The sequence below is a fragment of the Euphorbia lathyris genome, chromosome 7, assembly GCF_963576675.1.
Source record: "Euphorbia lathyris chromosome 7, ddEupLath1.1, whole genome shotgun sequence".
Classification (NCBI taxonomy): Eukaryota; Viridiplantae; Streptophyta; class Magnoliopsida; order Malpighiales; family Euphorbiaceae; genus Euphorbia; species Euphorbia lathyris.
Genome location: NC_088916.1, coordinates 80,881,025 through 80,900,371, shown reverse-complemented (window position 1 = coordinate 80,900,371; position 19,347 = coordinate 80,881,025). Strand labels below are relative to the sequence as shown.

Here is a 19,347-nt window from a genome sequence, read left to right as displayed (position 1 = left end):
CGAGATCCGGTTCGTCCACTGCCACCGCGAGCATGACGCACAGCTTGGCAACGACCATTGTTGTCCGGAGAAGAAAACACTGTGGATCCAACATTTTCTTCATTGACCTCTGTAGAAACCACTTCTTCATCGTCTTTTTTGTGATCTATCAAAATCAATTGAATTAAAAAATGGAAAAACTGGGATCGCACATGAAGAAGTGGATCTTCAAAGAACAAACATTAAAAGGTCTAAGAAAATGATGGAAAGCAGCGAAGTACATGAACAAGTCATCAAGGAAAGCAGGAGCAGCTTCTCCTACTCCAGGATTCATGAGCGTCGAAACTACACCAAGACGAGGAACATCGCCGCTGCATTTGCTCCAAGGCCATAAGTTCCGATCTAGCCAAAACGATACCGAAAGTGTGCTTCAATCTCCGATATCATACGGATCCGACACCGATCTCTCACCTTCCGATTTGTCAGATAATAAAGGATCCAGCCATGGTCGCCGGAACCATGGTCGTGAATCGGCATCAATAACACAGTTTCCTCCTCTAAGATCGGGATTACAACAACAACCACAAAATCATGGTGAATTTAACTTTGTGAAGATCTGATTTGTAATTCTTTAATTTGATATGCTTTTCTTCTTCATTGATTGTTGCTTATTTTTGTTTAATTCAATAGATTTCAGAGAGAAATTAACGAAGAGGAGAGAGAAAAAATAAGAAAAATTAAAAATTAAATAGAGATGGAGAAGATGGTTTATTTGATTTTTATTTTTTATTTTGAGGATTGTTTGTGATAATTAGATAATAAAGATGGTTAATTTATAAAATAAATAAATATAAGGACTAAATTAACTCTTTTTCTTTTGACTTTTAACACCGTTAGTCAATTTGGCATGTGTTTGCTAACGAAATAAACCTCAAGGTACCATTTTACAAACTTTTAAACCACATGGGTGTTGTTCGAAAACAGGTGTAACCACAAGGTTTATTTTTGTACTTTTCCCTTGTATTTATGTTAAAAATATTCAATGTATCATAGGTAGAGCTGAGGAGAGTCAAGGTGAAGGAAGGAATTTTGGCCCATGGATGCTTGCCAAAAGGTTGGTCAGAAGGAAGCCACGAGCTAATGCTGCTAGGAATCATTCTCCAGATATCAGTAAGGAGATGACCTCTCTCCATATTGCTCCTGAGATCAAGGTTAGGCCCCCTGACATCAAGAGGGGTGGTGATGCTGGTGTGGATTCAGCATCCGGTTCGGAGTCAAGGTTCAGTGTCCTGACTATTGAGGAGGGACAGGACTCGGATCCTTCTAATGAGCATATGGAGTTAAGCATGCCAGCCCTTGAATCGGCCGAGCCAGCCTCCATCCTAAGTGAATCTATTAATCCTCTTTTTGTCTCTAAAGCTGGTGCAAAAGGGAGTTCCCAGACCTTTGGCTCAACAGGAAAAGTGATGACTAATGAGGTTAGTAATTTGAATCCTCTTGTTGATGTTCCAATTGGAAAGTCTATGGGAGTCAATAAGTTGAATATGAAGAAACCCAAAGCTAACCCTAAAAAGAACCATAGTGTTTTGGATTCTTGGGATAAAAGGGGGCCTTCTGGCACCTCTTCTAGGCTCTCCGGAGCCCTGAATAAATACCTGATCTAGGGTGTGGGCTTGTGTCCATAGTCTTCCTTTCTGATGGACTTTTTTGTTTGGAATGTTAGAGGTGCGGCGAGCAAGGCGACCCGCATCCATGTTAATGATCTTATTAAGCAATTTAATCCTTCTTGTTTTGCTCTTCTGGAGACCAAGGTTAGTGGTTCCAAAGCAGATGAGGTGGTTAGGAAGTTTAAGAATTGGAGTTGTGTCAGATCGGAGGCTACTGGTCGGGCGGGGGGGATTTGGCTTTTTTGGAAGCCAGGTCAAGTTAATATTGACATTATTAGTATGGACAATCAATTCATTCATAGTAATGTGTGTTACCCTGGTAATAAACCTTTCTTTGTCACCTTTGTTTATGTCGATCCTGTTTTGACTAACCGGAGAAGGCTGTGGGAGATCTTGTACTCTATTAGTACTAGCATGGTGGATGCTTGGTTGGTGGCTGGGGACTTTAATGACATTGCCCTTATGAGTGATCAGAGAGGGGGGGGGGGGGTAATCATTATGTGAACCGGTGCCTTAATCACAAGCAGAGTATGGATTTATGCGGGCTGTCGGACCTGGGAGCCGCTGGTCACAAGTTTACCTGGAAAAGGAATAGCGTGTTTGTTCGTTTGGACAAAGTTTACGCAAATGTTGCTACGATTTATAGATTTCCCGAGGTGAACGTGCTTAATCTCCATTTCCGTCATTCTGACCATTGCCCTATCCTCGTTAAGCTGGTTAAATGTAATCGGCTTAAAGGGAATAGACCTTTTAGGTATCTTGTTGATTGGAATTCACATCCCGAGTTTAAAAATTTTGTTAAAAACAATTGGCAACCTCACTCTAATGTTCTCCTTGACGCTGAGGGGTTCAGGAGGAATGTGGTGGGATGGAATAAAAACATCTTTGGCCACATTATCAGAAGGAAAAATAAACTTTTAAGAAGAATTGAAGGCATTCAACGTTGTTTGGAGATCCGCTTCGATCACAGTCTGAATTGTCATCTTAGATCTCTCCAAAACGAGTTGGAAGCAGTGCTTAGACAGGAAGAGCTTATTTGGTTCCAGAAATCTAGGAAGGCTTGGATTAAGGACGGGGACCGGAATACCAGGTTTTTCCACCTTTCGATGATTATTAGGAGGCAGAGGAATCGGATCGATGCTATCAAAGACTCCAATGGTGATTGGGCCTTTGAGGATGAAGATATTCGTCGCCTTGCCCTTGATTTCTATAAAGACCTTTTTAAAGAGGAAGAGGTGGACCTGAATAGTGCCCACTCTGGGATATCCTTTCCTAGGTTGGGGGAGGATGCTATTAAGGAAGCTTTCCATCCTATTGACCAGAAAGAAATTGATCTGGCTTTCTCCAGTATTGGAGCTACTAAGGCTCCGGGGATCGATGGTATTCTTGCTAGTTTCTACCATAAACACTGGGATACTGTGAAGGAGGGCATTTACAGTTTTGTTATAGGTGTTTTTGGTGGTTCCAACGATATTAGGCTGGTTAATAAAACCCTCCTGGTTCTGATCCCAAAAGTTGAAAAACCTTCCTCCTTTCTTCAGATGAGGCCGATCAGTCTTTGCAGTGTGTTATATAAAGCTATCACTAAGATTGTGGCTAATAGAATCCGACGTATCCTTCCGAAGATTATAAGCCAGAATCAAGGGAGTTTTGTTCCTGGCAGGCAAATGATGGACAATGTGGTTATTGCCCAAGAGGTGGTCCATTCCATGAAGATGAAGAAAGGTAGGAAAGGGATCGTGGCTCTCAAGCTGGATCTGGAGAAAGCTTATGACCGATTAAAGTGGAGTTTTCTTCTGGATAGTTTGAAGAGAGCTGGTATCCCGGAGAGCTGGAGGAAATTGATTGAGGATTGCATTTCCTCTCCTGTTTTCCAGGTAATGATCAATGGAGATATGTCTGATGAGTTCTCTCCTTCCAGGGGAATCCGTCAAGAAGATCCTATGAGCCCCTTCCTTTTTGTTATTGCTATGGAAAGATTGTCGCACCTGATCCAAGAGGCTGTGAGCAAGGGGATTCTCCACCCTGTGTCCATCAACAAATATTGCCCTCCTATTACCCATTTGTTCTTCGCTGATGATGTGATGCTCTTCGTGGAAGGGAATGAGGAGCAAATTAGTGTGGTGATGGATATCCTTAATTGTTTCTGTGCTGCTTCTGGCCAGAAGATTAATATCCAAAAATCTTGGATGCTTTGCTCTAAGAACATGGACAAAGGCATTTGTAGAAGGCTGAGTGATCTTTCCGGCATTCCCCTTACTCACTCTTTGGGTAAGTATCTTGGGGTCCCTCTCCACAGCGACAGAGTCTCCAAAGCCTCTTTTAAAGAAACTTTGGACAAAACTAATGGTTTGTGTGCTAGTTGGAAAGCTAATTCTCTTTCCCTAGCAGGCCGTCTAACTTTAATCCAGTCTGTCAATTGCGCGGCTCCTAATCATATCATGCAAGCCTGTAGACTGCCTGATCCGGTCCTCAACGAGCTTGACAAAATTAATCGGCGTTTCCTTTGGGGAGAGTCTGGAGAAGGGAAAAAGATTCACCTGGTCCCTTGGAAGGAGGTCTGCCAGCCGAAAAGCAGGGGGGGTCTTGGTATTAGACAAGCTAAGGACAACAACAAAGTCCTTTTAATGATGCTTCTCTGGAGAATGTGGCAATGCCCATCCTCTCTTTGGGTTCGTCTTCTCTGTGGTAAGTATCGGAAAGACAAAATCTTTGGTGGCCCTAAGGAGAGAGTTGTCAGTTGTTCCTTCCTCTAGAAAGGGCTTAGCGCTGTGTTTGCAGAGTTCTGCTCGGGGGTTGGCCTGGAGGTGGGTAATGGTAAGTCCATCAGTTTCTGGTATGATACCTGGATTGGTGACAGACCGCTATTAGAGGTGTGTAGCTCCCCCCCCCCCCCCCGCCTAGTAACATCCGTAACTGGAGAATTGCCGATGTGGTGGACTCTGAGGGGGACTGGATCTGGTCAAAGTTTGATACCTTCTTTAGCCTGGAGACTCTCCTTAGAATTAGGGGAGTTAAGATTAGTAATCATGAAGAAGACAAGGATAGGCATTGCTGGGCCCTGACTAACAATGGCGCTTATTCTTGCAAGTCAGCCTTTGAAGCTTTTACCCCTAACAGGGCCGATCCTCTCTCGGATACTTGGAAATCCATTTGAGCCCTTAAAGTCCCTTACCGTATTAGGAGTTTCCTGTGGCTGGGAGTCAAGGACAGGTTGCTTACTAATTCGGATAGGCACAGACGGCACTTGGCGGATTTAGGAGCTTGCAGTAGATGCAGAGGCCATGATGAAACTTTGTGCCATGCTCTGAGGGATTGCTCTAAGAGTAAAGAGGTGTGGAAGAAAATTCTCCCTCACCACATTCTTCCTTCCTTCATGGCCCACTCTGAGTATGACTGGTTCTCTGATGGTGTTAGTGGGAAATTAATGGCTAACATGGAGCATGGTGACATTTTCTTTGCTATCATCTGTCACCAAATTTGGAAGTGGAGGAACGAGGAGATTTTTGCTGATAAAACTGTCTTTATTCCTGACTTACTTGATTTCTTCTCGAAAAAACTCTCTATTATTACTGAGAGCTTCAAAAGGGGATCCCCTTGCCATGTCTACCCAGAAAAGAGAGGTCCACCTCGTTGGATGGAGCAGGCCAAGAGAAGGGGTGGTGAAGCTGAATACGGATGGCTCCTGCCTTAGCAATGGCAAGATTGCTGGCGGAGGAGTTCTTCGTGATGCGGGTGGCGCCTGGCTGTCTGGGTTTACCCAGAACCTGGGGATGGGTTCTTCCTTTTCGGTAGAACTTTGGGGTATTCTCTCGGGTATCAAGCTTGCCATTAACCTGGGTGTTAAGAGGTTATCTGTGGAGTATGATAACATGGAGGCAATCAACAGGATTTCTGATAACCAGACTATTTGTCTTAACAGCCAAAATCTTATCAAAGCTATTTTAAGGCTTCATCCTTCCTTTGAGTTCTTAAAGTTCAGCCACATTTACAGGGAACAGAACCGGGTTGCGGATCGCTTGGCGGCAGCTGGGCATGAGGGGATGTTAGGTGTTTCTACCCTTTCTGATCCTCCCATCTTTCTTTCGTCTCTTCTTTTAGAGGATAGGATTGGGGTTAGCCTTCCTAGGCTGATCCCAGGTTAGTTTTCTTTGTTTGTTTGTTTTTCTTTCCTGTTTCTACCAAAAAAAAATGAATTACTATATAAATTTATGGGTAAATAATTATAAGGTGCTTGTGTTTTCACCTAATACACTACTTAGTCCCTATGTTTTTAGAAATAATTATATAGTCCCTCAGTTTTTGTTTTTGTTAACTCCTTAGTCCTTATGTTTGTGTCAATGGTCAAACTATACTAAATAAATTTTAAAATACCAAAATTACCCTTTACTTTATGTTTTAATGAAGATGTAGGTATTTTCATCAAAATAAAATAAAATAATAAAACATCTATTTTTTCTATTTTATATTTTTTTTCTCTTTTTTCCTACATAATCGCAATCTCTCCAATATAAACTCCAATATAAAGTAATTGATTTATTAATTTTTATACAATTATAGAACTTTAATTTAATAAAATAAAATCTATTGACTAAAAAAATAAATAAATAATATTTCAAAAATTATTAAAATAGGAGCAAGACTATCATTATAAAAAGTTTTTACAATTTTAATAAATTTTACGAATGAAGAAAAAAATATATGAATTTTAAAACATTATAAAAAAATTATAATAATATTTAATGTTAGTTTAAAGATATTATATCAAAAAAATAATTACAATTTAAGAAAATTAATAATATATTTTTTTCAAGTATATTAATTTCGGCGTATATGTAGTTCAAAAACTTCATTAAAATTAATTAGATTAAATTTGAAACTAAAAGATTAATTTTTTTTATGTATATAATTAAGGGCAATTTTGGACTTTCATTTACAAAAACAGATGGAAGGACTAAAGAATTGATTACGATAAAACTTAAGGACCTTATAATAATATGATGGACTTACTAGTGTGTTAAGTAAAAACATAAGGACCTTATAATTATTTACCCTAAATTTATAGAGTGTTGTTAAACCCAGCCCCAATTTCCCACCTCTAGCCCCGTGAAAGGACGAAAGTACCATTTCAAGCTTTGAAGTGGGAAATTGGAGGAAAAAACCTCTCTCGGCACACGGGTGTGAGGTAATCACGCCTCACCTTGTGGTGAGGCATGAGGTAATCACGTCTCACCATGTGGTGAAGCATGAGGTAATCACGCCTCACCACACGGTGAGGCATGAAGCTATCACGCCTCACCATAGGTGAGGACGTGATAGCCTCACGCCTCACCATGTGGTGAGGCGTGATTACCTCACGCCCGCATGAATAAATCACAAAAAAAGGGTTCATAATTGTGGTAACTCGAATTATCCGTTTACAAATAAAATTATGACATTTTAACTCGTATTACCCTTTAACAAATAAAATTTAAAAACATAAAAATTAAAATAAACATTAATAAACATAAACATTTATAAACGTAAAAGAGTAAATATAATATCAAAAGTGTTAAAATGTATGAAGTTCTACAACAATAATTCAGCTCGCCCGACGCCACGCATCCATAAACTCATCCATCTCCCTCTTAATGCGTGGAGCATCCTCGTCAGATCGGTGGGTAGCCGATAGTTGGGTGACACGCCACAACCAGCTAACCCACTGCAAAAAAAAAATTAATAAATAAATATTAAAAATTAAACACATATAAACTAATACTAAATAATAATATTAAATAATAATAAACTTACAAATTCGCTGTTGGCGCGAGCATGCTGTACCGGTACAGCGTGTGGTGCATGAAGGAGATGAGGATGCGAATATCGCATATACCAGTCCATATAAGCAGGATCACAGGAAGTGGGATCGTATCCAACTGGTCGGCATCTCCTCCAATCAATGCCCCGAGCCGATGGAAATCTCCGCCAGGTATCCTCAATTGTGACTAAGGAATGCGTGAGCTTATACGCTATAGATCTCCATGGTCGTACTGCTTTATCAGGTCTAATACGCTCAGCTGGGATAGGCTGAGTATATCCGACCTGTCGCAGCGCTCGATCGGGCATATACGGCTCGACGATGTCTCTACACCGTATCCAACCGGCGTAGGACACTCGAAGCCGATCATCATCGGGGACAGGACCATAAGGCAACCACGTCACCTGAAAAAAAATAATACTCAATAAAAAATAATAATATACTATAAATAATACTTAAATTAATTCTAAAATTTTATAAAATACCTCTGCTGCCGTCATACGGTTCAGCTGCTCGTGTATGGTATCTAGTCGGGCGGTCGTCTTGCCTGGTACCTCGACCTCCCATCTCAGTGCACGGGCATGGTCAGCTGGGATCAAGTGATCTCCTGTATCAATACCACGCAATCTCGTATGGCGTGGTGTATCATCATCGCCGTCCATATCTAGCCGACGAGCAGATGACGAGATGGATTTCCCACCCCTAGTAGGCCGCTCCGTCTACAAAAAAAAATTACACTAAATTAATAAAATTGTAAAGGCCTAAACCATACGCAGCCCCCTGAACTTGTCACTTTTAGTCATTTTGCCCCCTGAACTTATGGGACGACCCATTTGCCCCTTCAACTATTTAAAAGTGGTATTAGCAACCCCCTGTTTTTATTATAACGGAAAAAATTATGACATTTCTCATTGCAAGCACCAAGGTTATAATAAAAAGGGTTGCGCACTACTAAAATAAACTGCAAATGAGGTTAGTATAGACAGTACACAAGTTCTCTTGTAAAAATTGCATATATGGTTATGCACTGCTAAAACAAGCTGCAAATAAGGTTATATATATCCATGCTGGTTCCAATACTTCTATGAATACTTTTACTAATGTTGGAATTTCATTTTGATTCCGTTATTTTGAAAATAGGGGGTTACTAATACCATTTTTAAATAGTTGGGGGGGGGGGGGGGAATAGGTTGTCTCGTAAGTTCAGGGGGCAAAATGACCAAAATTGATAATTTCAGGGGGCTGCATATGGTTTAGGCCAATTGTAAATCATGTAAATTATACTAAATTTATAAAATTATGCTAAAATACTACTAAATTAATAAAATTGTAAATAATTGTTATTATACTATAATTATAAAATTATAATAAATTATACTAAAGTTATAAAATTATGCTAAAATTATACTAAATTTATACTAAAATTATACTAAATTTATAAAATTACCCTAAATTAATAAAATTGTAAAAACTATGCTAATACTATACTAAATTTATACTAAAATTAAACGAAAATTATAAAATTACACTAAATTACTAAAATTTTAAATAATGTAAATTTTTATAAAAAAAAAACCGTGGGCGTAAGGGAATCACGCCCAGACCACTGGTCGGGCGTATGAACATCACGCCCAACCAGTGGTGCGGGCGTATGAGAATCACGCCCGACCTGCGGTTCGGGCGTATGCGTATCACGCCCGACCAGTGGTGCGGGCATGTGGCTATCACGCTCGCACCACTGGTCGGGCGTGATGCTCATACGCCCGAACCGCAGGTCGGGCGTGATTCTCATACGCCTGACTGCGATTCTGGCGAAAACAAAAAAAACCCCACAGATTTCATTTCGATGTAAAAATCAATGAAATAAAACGGTAAATCTTACCACTTTAGCTTTTCCTTTACGGTTTCTGTCACCATCCATGATTCGGTTCACTAATTTGTCCGGATTTGAGCAAAAATCGTATAGTGTTCTTGAGAGGTTTTGGGTTTTTTTCAAATTTAGTGCAAAAGGTAGTTCGGTCTATTCACGAGGCTAGAAGTATAAATTAGTGGCTGGATTTAGTAACCCACAATTTATATGGAGTGTTGTTTCAAACCATACCAAAAATAGGCTTCTCATGAATCTGTCACAACGAATTTAGAGGAAGCAACCACTGAAGACATTTATGAACTCGAAGGAATGATTGGTCTGCTTGGTTACCGCAATCCAATGGATGTCAATCAAATATTGGATTATCCAGGTAAAAACAATGAATGCTCGCAAGTTCAAAGTTTAGAAGAAATTGTGTTGAGCGTTATGCAAAATTCAATTGAGGATGAAACTGATGATAATTCGGTACCTTTGAAACCAATCACAAGAAAGGAAGCAATTATAGCATCATCCACTTTTTACAATTTTTTGTTACAATTTGACAAGGATACACCTGAACTTTTGAATCCACTGAGAATATTTAGAGATGAAATTTAACTAGATTTAAATTTCAAGAAAAAACAAAATATTATAGATTCATATTTTGCTAAATTATCCTAAGTATATATATATATATTTCGTATATGTATTTGAGAAATTATTAATTTATAGAGGTAATAATACAATGTATTTATAAAGGGTATTGAACATTTTTTGAACTGGCCGGGACTAGAAGAAATTATTATTTTAAAGAATTTATTAATTTATCGAGTATTAATTTATAGAGTATATCTCCATTTTCACATGCTCTTGTTCCTTCAAGATATCTTCCCCCTCTGATTTTACTTCTGTGATTTTATCAAAAGCTGCAAATGAGAAGCTTAACAACAATTCGCTAATTCGGATTTTGTGAAATCTTTCTCCACCTTGTCAAAGTTCCCTTCTTTAATCATGTTCATAGTGTTGTTTATATCATCAGGCATCAACCATGGATCTTCTTCATGTAACAATAGGAAAGTTAATTGCAGAAATCCGTGGAGTTCAAAATCGAATTCAATGTGCGCAAAGTCCTATAATCAAATCGTTTAAGGAGAGTTTCTGCCACCGTTAACGCCACCACCACCACCGAAGCCGCGACGAGAGAAGGTGAAAGAGGTAGGGGATGAGATGTGAGAATCGGAGATTGTTGGAGATACAACAGTAATTTCTTCACGATCAGCTAGATTTGGAATGATAGAGAAAGATTAAATGAATGATATAAATAAAATTAAATGGGGGCATCCAACAATCTATTCCAATCAACAATATTGTTGGATCTAATAAGATAAGAGAAAAATTTAAATGAAGAGAAATAAGGGAGAGAAAAGTTAGAGGGAGAAAGGGAAAGGGAAAGAAGAAGTGGAAGGAGGAAGAAGGGGTATAAAAGTAATTGGTTAAATTTTGACTTTTTAACTCTGCTGACGTGGCGCATTGATTTTGCGTTGACCGGTCATTTTTACTGGCTGTATACTAAAGTGGGAGGTTATCTATAAGTTCGTACATATTAGTGAAACAAATTGAAGGTTGTACACCTATGTTACTCGGATACGGATACGGTATCCGACACAGGAAACGTCTTTTCTATAAAACATAGGACACAGAAACGTGGGGAAACGTGTAGATATTAAAAATTTTAGGGTATATTTATAAATATTAAAAATATATTTTTATATTTGAATATTTGAATATAACTAAATAAATACATATAAAAGAAATTATAAAACTCTTATCTAACTATAATTATTAGATACATGAAATATAAATGATGTCAAAAAAACGTTCAGAGAAAAAAAGATAAAACAATGAAAGCTTTCCTCCTGAATACTAAAAATCTATTTCTTCAATGTTTATTTATATCTTCACCAACAAATAGGGATTCTAACTCTGGTTCATCTAAAGTTTTCCTCACTGTGTTTTGGTTTACCTAAGATTTATTTTTGCACATAAAGATCCACGTTGGATATTCCTGCTCGTTTTCCCTTTAAATAAGGATCGACCATAATTGCACTGTTTACCTCTGTTTTTTCTGAAATGAAATGCATTCGTTTTTTGTTTGGGAACGGGTGTCCCAGACAGATACGGATATTCAACTTTTGAATATTACGGATACGGCCCCGAAACGTATCCTAGAAGTTTCCGGATCCGAAACGTATGGGATACGTGATACGCGGGCATGTTGAAGTTTCTGTGCTTCATAGTTGTACACTAGAGTATGAAATAGGCAAAAGGTTGTACACCATTATTGAAATTTACCAGAGAATGGTCATATGTGTTCGAACTTTGTTTGAAATTTCTGGATTTAGGAACAATAACCTTTTTTTATATCTGCAGAATCAGACACCTCTTCAACTCGTGGCTTCTTACAACTCATTACAAGAAAATAGAAAACTAAAAAGGAAGAAGCTGGAAAAGGAAACTTACTGGAAACATGCAGATTGAAGATCGCAAAAATAGCAGAAACAAAACTATGTGCAGACAAAAGCACCTTTATAATAGAGGAAGAGGAAGAGGCAAGGAAGAAAAAAGACATAAATCGGCGTAATTAATGTGGATAATCATTAAACGTTGTCGTCATTTTGGAAGCCAGACAGACGTGAAGAAAGAGGCCTGAAAATGCATGTCGCCTGGATAACGCGTGCCAGACGAACAAAAAACAATTTTCGAGAAAGCCCATATGACACGTGCTAATAAATAAGTTGGAATCCATACGAAGGAACAAGACCGAAACTGACGGCCTTTCTTCGTTTCCATTCTATTGAATCCTGAGAGAGTTCAGAAGAGAAGGGGGGGACATGTGATATCATAAGAAATGAGTCAAGACATGTGACATTAGAAGGACGCTTAGATCAGACACCACGACACCCATGTCAAAAAACGGGCCTTCAGATCTGCCGAAGACTTCCATGGAACGCTTCCCATCAAGGGAAACCCCATACGGCTAGGTCAGAGACTCCATATCATGGAGGACTTCCCCCGAAGCCAAACTCCTAATAGAAGAACGAGCCTGATACAAAAAGAAGACTTGGCAGGAACTTCAGACACTCAATAACAAATTCCGATTCTCGAATATAAATTAGCTTTTTTTTCGAGAATAAAAAGCATTAATTAGAAGCGGTTTTTGGCCGCTGTGATTTTTGGCGGGAGAAGAAGCTGCGCAAAACGTTAGAGAGAGAAGTTGAACTTTTCCGCCACAAAAAATTAATTTTGAAACCTGATTTAATTAAAAGTATTATTGTAACTTCAGTCTAACCGAAGGGTTTGCATCAAATAGCATGGCATGGAAGAAATTCATATCCTTCTTTCCGTCTCTCTTTGCAACGAAAGGGCCTTAGCCCAGGTTCGGGAGGCATGGGCGCACTAGCGAAGATGAGTTTCCGTGCAACATAGTAACGAGTCAACACTTGGGACGTTTTGGTGCTGCTGGGCGGATCTAGGTCAAACCGAAGTTACATTAAGCTTATTTTTTACTATCCTAAGGTTTCAGCGGGTCTTTTTCTCGCCAGATCAAGGTTTCTTTGGCCCCGTTGGCCTGTCTTGCTTCGGCTAACATTAAAAGCATAGCTTAATCTTTTAATTCAAATTGGTTTAGCTCTTGAAATTTTAATTAGATGTGATGATATTAACAAAGAAAAAGCTTAAATTGACTAACTAAAAAAAAGGATCACATTTCTTCTAAAAATAGAAAATAAATCACATTCACATCCATATGTTTTTATTGGTTGCTTTGCTGCTGATGTGGCAAAATTTGGTCTCAAATATGGCACCTAAATCTCAGACAGATCTCTTCAATTCAACTTCACAAAGATCAACACTATATTCATGTAAAAAAGATATGATTTTGACATAATTTTGTTCTTCTGATCAACTGATGTAACAGTTTAAACTCGGTTTTCGCAGTTTTCGCGGTTTTCGAGGTTTCAGGAGGTGAAGATCATTTTCTTATTTGATAAAACAACAAAATGGGGCTTTTGGATCTCTTGATTGCTGCAACAATTCCAGTCTTGAAAGTGTTGCTGATAACTGCACTCGGGACTTTTCTCGCGCTTGATCGTGTCGATATCTTGAAGGACGATGCTCGGAGGCATGTAAATAATGTAATGTTTCCTTTTAATTCGATTCGATTTATAATGTTAAGCTATGTTGCACGGAAGCAGAAACGGAAACGGAAACCAGGATTCTGAAAAAAATATAGCTAGGAAACAGTAACGTAAACAGACACAAAACGCGGAAACGCTAGTGAAGAAAGAGTTTCTGTGCAACATAGATGTTAAGTTGTGTTAGACCTGGCAATTTCGTGTTCGAGTCGTGTTCGTATCGTGTCATTTTCGTGTTCATGTTGAAAAGAGTAAACTCAAACCCAACCCAAAAACTAGCTAGGAAACAGTAACATAAACAGACACAAAATGCGGAAACGCTAGTGAAGAAGAGTTTCCGTGCAACATAGATATTATGTTATGTTTTTCAATCCTGGATAGCTAAACCATTTCTGAATTTTGATATCAGGTTGTGTTTTACGTGTTCAATCCGGCTCTTATTGCCTCGAAACTCGCTGAAACCGTCACTTACGAGAGCATTGTAAAGATGTGAGTCGATTTCGGTATATGTTCAATGTTATATAGTTTACCAAATCAATGTTCTGATGTATGGAAACTGTGGTAGGATAGGTGGTTCATGCCAGTGAATATCCTCATCACATTCATCATTGGTTCAGCACTCGGCTGGATACTCGTCCACCTCACGAGACCTCCCACCCGTTTACGTGGCCTCATTGTCGGTTGTTGCGCTGCTGGTAAGTAGTAGTACCCTTCGCAGTTTCAGTTTTCCACCACTCCGCTGCTGATTGAATTTCGAGAGTTTTACACGTTTCGCTGCAGGAAATATGGGGAACATGTTTCTTATAATGATCCCGGCTGTTTGTAAAGAAAAAGGAAGTCCGTTCGGAGCTCCTGATGCTTGCCAATCGTACGGATTGGCTTATATTTCGCTCTCAATGGCGGTACTTAATTTTTTTTCATGTATCAAGTTGTAGTAATTCAATCATATATTTTGCCTTAATGTTCATATATTGTTTGTTTTTTTTTTAGGTAGGGGCAATTTATCTATGGACTTACGTGTACAATATCGTGCGGTCATCGGCTACTGACAGTAACGACGATGAACCTGCTGCAAGAGAAGTCTCCGCCGCTGAAGAGGGAAATTTCACCAAATCATTGCTGCATTCTCAAAGTCCGAGGCTTGGCATTAAAGATGCCAAACCCGAGGAGGTTGTTCACTCTTAACCTTTTGCTCAAGCCAACTAACATTCGCGTTGATTGATCGATGTTTCATGTTTCATGTGTCGTTACAGATAGTAGATTCGAGCAATAAACAGACGTTTATGTCAAAGCTTGGACATATTAATTGGAAGTTAATATTTGCACCTTCAACCATTGGAGCGGTATGAACTATAATGAGTTGCTTGTGGTCTATTTCGCATAGTTGTAAAACGGATATTCTAATGCGAATTCTATCTATTTCGCAGATTGTTGGTTTCGTAATTGGACTCACTCCGTTCATTCGGAATGCAATGATTGGAGATGGTCCTCTTCATCTAATTCAAGATACCGCGTCCTTGTTGGGGTATGTATGATCTGTCATGTTTCGTGAAACTTGACGATAATGTTTAAGCTAATTCGTATCTTTCATTGCAGAGACGGAGCCATCCCGACTCTCACATTGATATTAGGCGCAAACCTGCTGAAAGGTGTGCCAAGTCCACTGCCTTATTGCATATACTAATTGTGGTTCAAAGGTGAAAGTTCACATTGGTTGAATTATCTTTCAGGTTTGCAAGGTTCCGGAATGCACAAATCGATGCTATTTGGTATCGTACTTACTCGTTATATCGCCCTTCCGCTGATCGGCATTGTAATTGTCAAAGCAGCATTATATTTAGGCTTTATTCCAGATGATCCCTTGTATCAATTCATTCTACTGCTTCAGTTTGCAGTTCCACCTGCTATGAATATAGGTATTATACGTGCCATATCAATCAAAAAAACCAACGCAATTACGTCATTTGCTGACTTAACCCGCACATTATATGTTTGACAGGAGTCATAACACAATTGTTTGGAGCCGGTGAGACAGAGTGTTCTGTAATCATGCTCTGGGCCTATGCATTGGCTTCAGTTTCGCTTACACTTTGGTCTACATTCTTCATGTGGCTAGTAGCTTAGTTTCTGCTATAACTTTTTTCAATCACACACTACTTTTGTAACACACATACAACAAATCAATTCATTCGTTTCGGACAAGAAATCGTTGCGTTGTCATAACAATAATATCGATAAAACGAGATCCGGAATTAGCAACAAGTCATGTTTGAATTTCTGTTGCAAACTTAAACTAATCCTGAGAAAAAAAAAAAAAAAAAAACAGTGGATACATAGCCACAGATGCTTGAGGGAAGCAAATACATTTCGATACAGAATTCGGGCTACTAATTACGCTGGCATAACGTTGATCATGTGTACCGCCTTGTTCAGATGCTCAAAGTAAGGATGCTCCATAGCCTTTTTGGCAGATATGCGCTTTGAAGGATCATATTGTAACATTTGCTGCAGGACATTTAAAACAAGTATATGTTATTACAAAGTGACCAAACCAATAAGAATATGAACTCGGGTTCGTCGGACAAGAACTTACCGCTAATAGGTCCAATCCGGCTTCTTCCAAATTCGGAACTACTGTTAACAGACCCTTGCGGCTCCATTGGGGATATTCATGCCAGTTGAGCAGTTTACTAACTCCTGGCCACATTTCCTCATTTGGGGTACCTAGCAACCTGCATTCAAGTATGAAAAAAGACACAAATAAACAAATGGCCAAGTTTCAAGCCATAAAGTTATTCCATTTTATAAATATTGCAGAAAGGACCTGAAAATATGCAGAAGCTGTTGCAATTCAGAATCCCCAGGGAATAGAGCTTGCTTTGTAACTAGTTCAGCTACAAGTTGGATAATAAAGATACCAGTTAGCTATGTTTCATGGAAACTTTAATTTTAAAGTGTTTCAAGTTTCTATATAAAGCGAAACTCTTTGAAACTTGTATGAAAGAGGTCATGTTTCTCTAGTTTAAATAAATTGGAAACTTGATTCATAGGATATAATGTGTTTATAGAAGTGAATTAGCACTAATCATATTGTTTATTATTAAATTCCACAGGCTTTCAAAATAAAAAATCCTCACTTATTTTTTAATTATGTGACTTGTATGTATTTTGTATTTTTTTAAACGTATATAAAAGAACTAAGCATGCATTCTTATAATTCTAAAAATTCATAGATCTATATACGTTTTTGTTTTTATGAAACAAGGTATCAAAACAACGGAAGTGTCAATTTGACTCTAACATATCAAATAAACCTCATTTAACTCCAACTTTTACGAAATGGTTAATTATAGCCTCGTCTAATTACCTCAGAAAGGCTAAGTTTTTATTGGCATCATTATATAAATATTAGGATTAAATTGATAGTACTTTGTAAGTAGGGGTCAAATTCACACTTCTCCAATAACCTTAAGTCATTTTAGTACTTCACCCCTATTTTTATTATTTACATGTTACCAAGTTTCCGTTTTCTATATTTTTGACAAATATTGTTTTTTTTTTGTAACAAAAATCAATTTCTATTTCCATATACATAGCCAGTTAGCAACTATATTGGTCAATTGAAGGAAGAAAGTCTGTACCAAAGATACAACCGACAGACCACATATCCACCGCAGTTGAGTAATGGGTAGCCCCCAAAAGGACTTCAGGAGCCCTATACCACAAGGTCAATATCTGAAACATAAATGAATTCCAATTATTCTGCAATGAAATAAACGCCTAGAAAACATTTACAAAAGTGAAAAGCACCTATACCACAAGCATATATTACCTCATGAGTATACTTCTTTATAGGAAGAGTAAATGCTCGAGCTAATCCAAGATCAGCAATCTTAAGCATCATCGTCTTTCTGTCCATCAACAGGTTGTGAGGCTTAAGGTCCCTGAGTAGAAACAGCCGAAGAAAAAAAGGATTAACAGAGAATTTTTTTTTGATTCTGTTAAAAGTAAAATATTTGGTGAGATGATGATAAATTTTATTAGAAAAAGAACCTGTGTAAGATGCCATGACCATGGCAAAAAGCAACCCCCTTGCACAGTTGGAACATCAAAGTCTGCATAATGATTCATGCATACAATCTGTGAATGATCAAAAAACAAAATCATTGCTTATGAATCACAGGAAGAAGGATTATTCACCTTAACAATGTTAACAGGAATAAACTCTCCAGTTTGTTTGAAAGATCGGATAAATTTCTTCAGATCAGTGTCCATGTACTCAAAAACCAGGTACAGTACTGTCTTTCCTTCTTTGTTCTGGCCTTGTTTAACATCCATCAATCTACGGATTAAGAAACAACAAAATTAACACTGGAAGAAATCAATTGGCAAATGCTTAACTTAACTCACTCCCAATTGCATTACCAAAAAGTTCAATTTCATTGAGACAAAACAGATAACTGGTAATTGAAACAAGATCTATAATTGCCATAGATGAGACAGAATTATCGAATCCCGTAGAAATCAAAATCGGGAAAAACAATTGATTAATTTCAAACCAGAATCACTGAAGAGCGGTAACAAATCAAGGATGAAATTGAAAGAAATGTCCATACCTGACGATATGAGGATCCCTAGAAAGCATACGCAAGATAGAGATCTCACGGAGAGTGGTCGGAGGGACTCCTTCATCGTCTTCATGAAGACGAGTCTTCTTGAGAGCTACGACCATACCGGTTGCCCTCTCTCTGGCTCTGTAAACCTTCCCGTATGTTCCTTCCCCAACCTTCTCTAGTTTTTCAAAAGCCTCCATTACTGACATTGTTGATGCTGATTTCTCCATTTCCGCTTGCTCTCTTCTCAACAGTTGAATGAATTGAAAGTGATTAGGATTCGAATGTATATTGGGGGTTTCTATTTGGGGGAATTCCCGCCCGTTACTCAACGGAAACCCTAATTTGAAATTCAAACTTGGAACTTTCACGTTTCCCAATAATACCCCTAGGAGCGTGTTTCGGTTCAAGTTCAACCCTTTTTCATTCCAAGCCCAATTATTAGCCCTTTTGGAGCCCAATAATGACTAAGATGATGTATTTTGAGAAGGGTAGGTGAAAAAAAAAACCTAACGTTTTGGGTCAATAACAATTTGGCAAAAAGCATCATTAGGTCATGATCTTTCATTTTTTGATTCATTAAACCCTTCATCTTTTATTTGGATACATTAAACCACTGATCATTTATTTTTCGTTTCACTAAGCCATTTATGACCAAATTAGTAAGTTTTAAACATTTAATTCTGTTAAAAATACGTTATTAACTTCATCTGTATTTGAAATTATTAAAAAATATATTTTTTACAGTTTGAATTAGGATTTTTACAGTTTTTTTACAGTCACATTACACATCTAAAACTGCATTCAAACAGTGAAAAAATACAAATTTCGAATGCAGGTACAATGAATAACAGTCTGTTAACCGAATTTTATGTTCAAAATTAATTTTTTTTTATCATAAATGGCTTAATGAGACAAAAAATAAATGATCATGGGCTTAATGTATCTAAATAAAAGATCAAGGGCTTAATTAACCAAAAAATGAAAGATCAGGGGCCTAATGATGCTTTTTGCCTAACAATTTTACCCCTAACGTTTAAAATTGTGTAATTTTATCCTAATGTTTGTAGCTAATAGCAATTTTAGCCCTAACGTTGATAATTTTGATCAATTTCACAGATATTCTTATTCCTTATTTTGCACAATAGCATATCAATTCGTTCTAAAAAAAAGATTTCATGTTTTTTGTAATTTAATAATAGAATTGGAGATTAATATTTATAAATTCGGTGAATTTTTTGAATTTTTT

At 37.9% G+C, this 19,347-nt stretch overlaps 2 protein-coding genes across 2 annotated transcripts; one reads left to right on the top strand and one right to left on the bottom strand.

Moving 5' to 3' along the window:
- Positions 1 to 439: 439 nt before the first annotated feature.
- On the top strand, positions 440 to 15,613 carry LOC136200972 (protein PIN-LIKES 1-like). The gene is made up of 12 exons (XM_065991486.1): positions 440 to 573; positions 1,033 to 1,457; positions 11,723 to 13,485; positions 13,895 to 13,974; positions 14,056 to 14,180; positions 14,266 to 14,387; positions 14,476 to 14,655; positions 14,739 to 14,828; positions 14,913 to 15,010; positions 15,082 to 15,134; positions 15,216 to 15,401; positions 15,485 to 15,613. The coding sequence occupies exons 3-12, from the start codon at positions 13,351 to 13,353 to the stop codon at positions 15,607 to 15,609; spliced, it is 1,194 nt and encodes a 397-aa protein (XP_065847558.1). The 5' UTR covers positions 440 to 573; positions 1,033 to 1,457; positions 11,723 to 13,350; the 3' UTR covers positions 15,610 to 15,613.
- Positions 15,614 to 15,652: 39 nt separating this feature from the next.
- Positions 15,653 to 18,432, bottom strand: LOC136200973 (cyclin-dependent kinase B2-2-like). Its single transcript, XM_065991487.1, has 8 exons — positions 18,102 to 18,432; positions 17,686 to 17,827; positions 17,539 to 17,600; positions 17,318 to 17,429; positions 17,127 to 17,220; positions 16,310 to 16,379; positions 16,079 to 16,217; positions 15,653 to 15,990 (listed from the first exon to the last, which is right to left on the bottom strand). The coding sequence occupies exons 1-8, from the start codon at positions 18,326 to 18,328 to the stop codon at positions 15,877 to 15,879; spliced, it is 960 nt and encodes a 319-aa protein (XP_065847559.1). The 5' UTR covers positions 18,329 to 18,432; the 3' UTR covers positions 15,653 to 15,876.
- Positions 18,433 to 19,347: the final 915 nt, after the last annotated feature.

What these genes read in the sequence shown, in the direction of transcription:
- LOC136200972 (XM_065991486.1), top strand. Translation starts at nt 13,351, where the DNA reads ATGGGGCTTTTGGATCTCTTGATTGCTGCAACAATTCCAGTCTTGAAA. An exon ending in AAGATGCCAAACCCGAGGAG is followed by an intron (nt 14,656 to 14,738) that starts GTTGTTCACTCT and finishes GTGTCGTTACAG; the next exon opens with ATAGTAGATTCGAGCAATAA. An exon ending in CACCTTCAACCATTGGAGCG is followed by an intron (nt 14,829 to 14,912) that starts GTATGAACTATA and finishes TCTATTTCGCAG; the next exon opens with ATTGTTGGTTTCGTAATTGG.
- LOC136200973 (XM_065991487.1), bottom strand. Translation starts at nt 18,328, where the DNA reads ATGGAGAAATCAGCATCAACAATGTCAGTAATGGAGGCTTTTGAAAAA. An exon ending in CAGCTTCTGCATATTTTCAG is followed by an intron (nt 16,218 to 16,309) that starts GTCCTTTCTGCA and finishes ACTTGAATGCAG; the next exon opens with GTTGCTAGGTACCCCAAATG. An exon ending in CCGGATTGGACCTATTAGCG is followed by an intron (nt 15,991 to 16,078) that starts GTAAGTTCTTGT and finishes AATGTCCTGCAG; the next exon opens with CAAATGTTACAATATGATCC.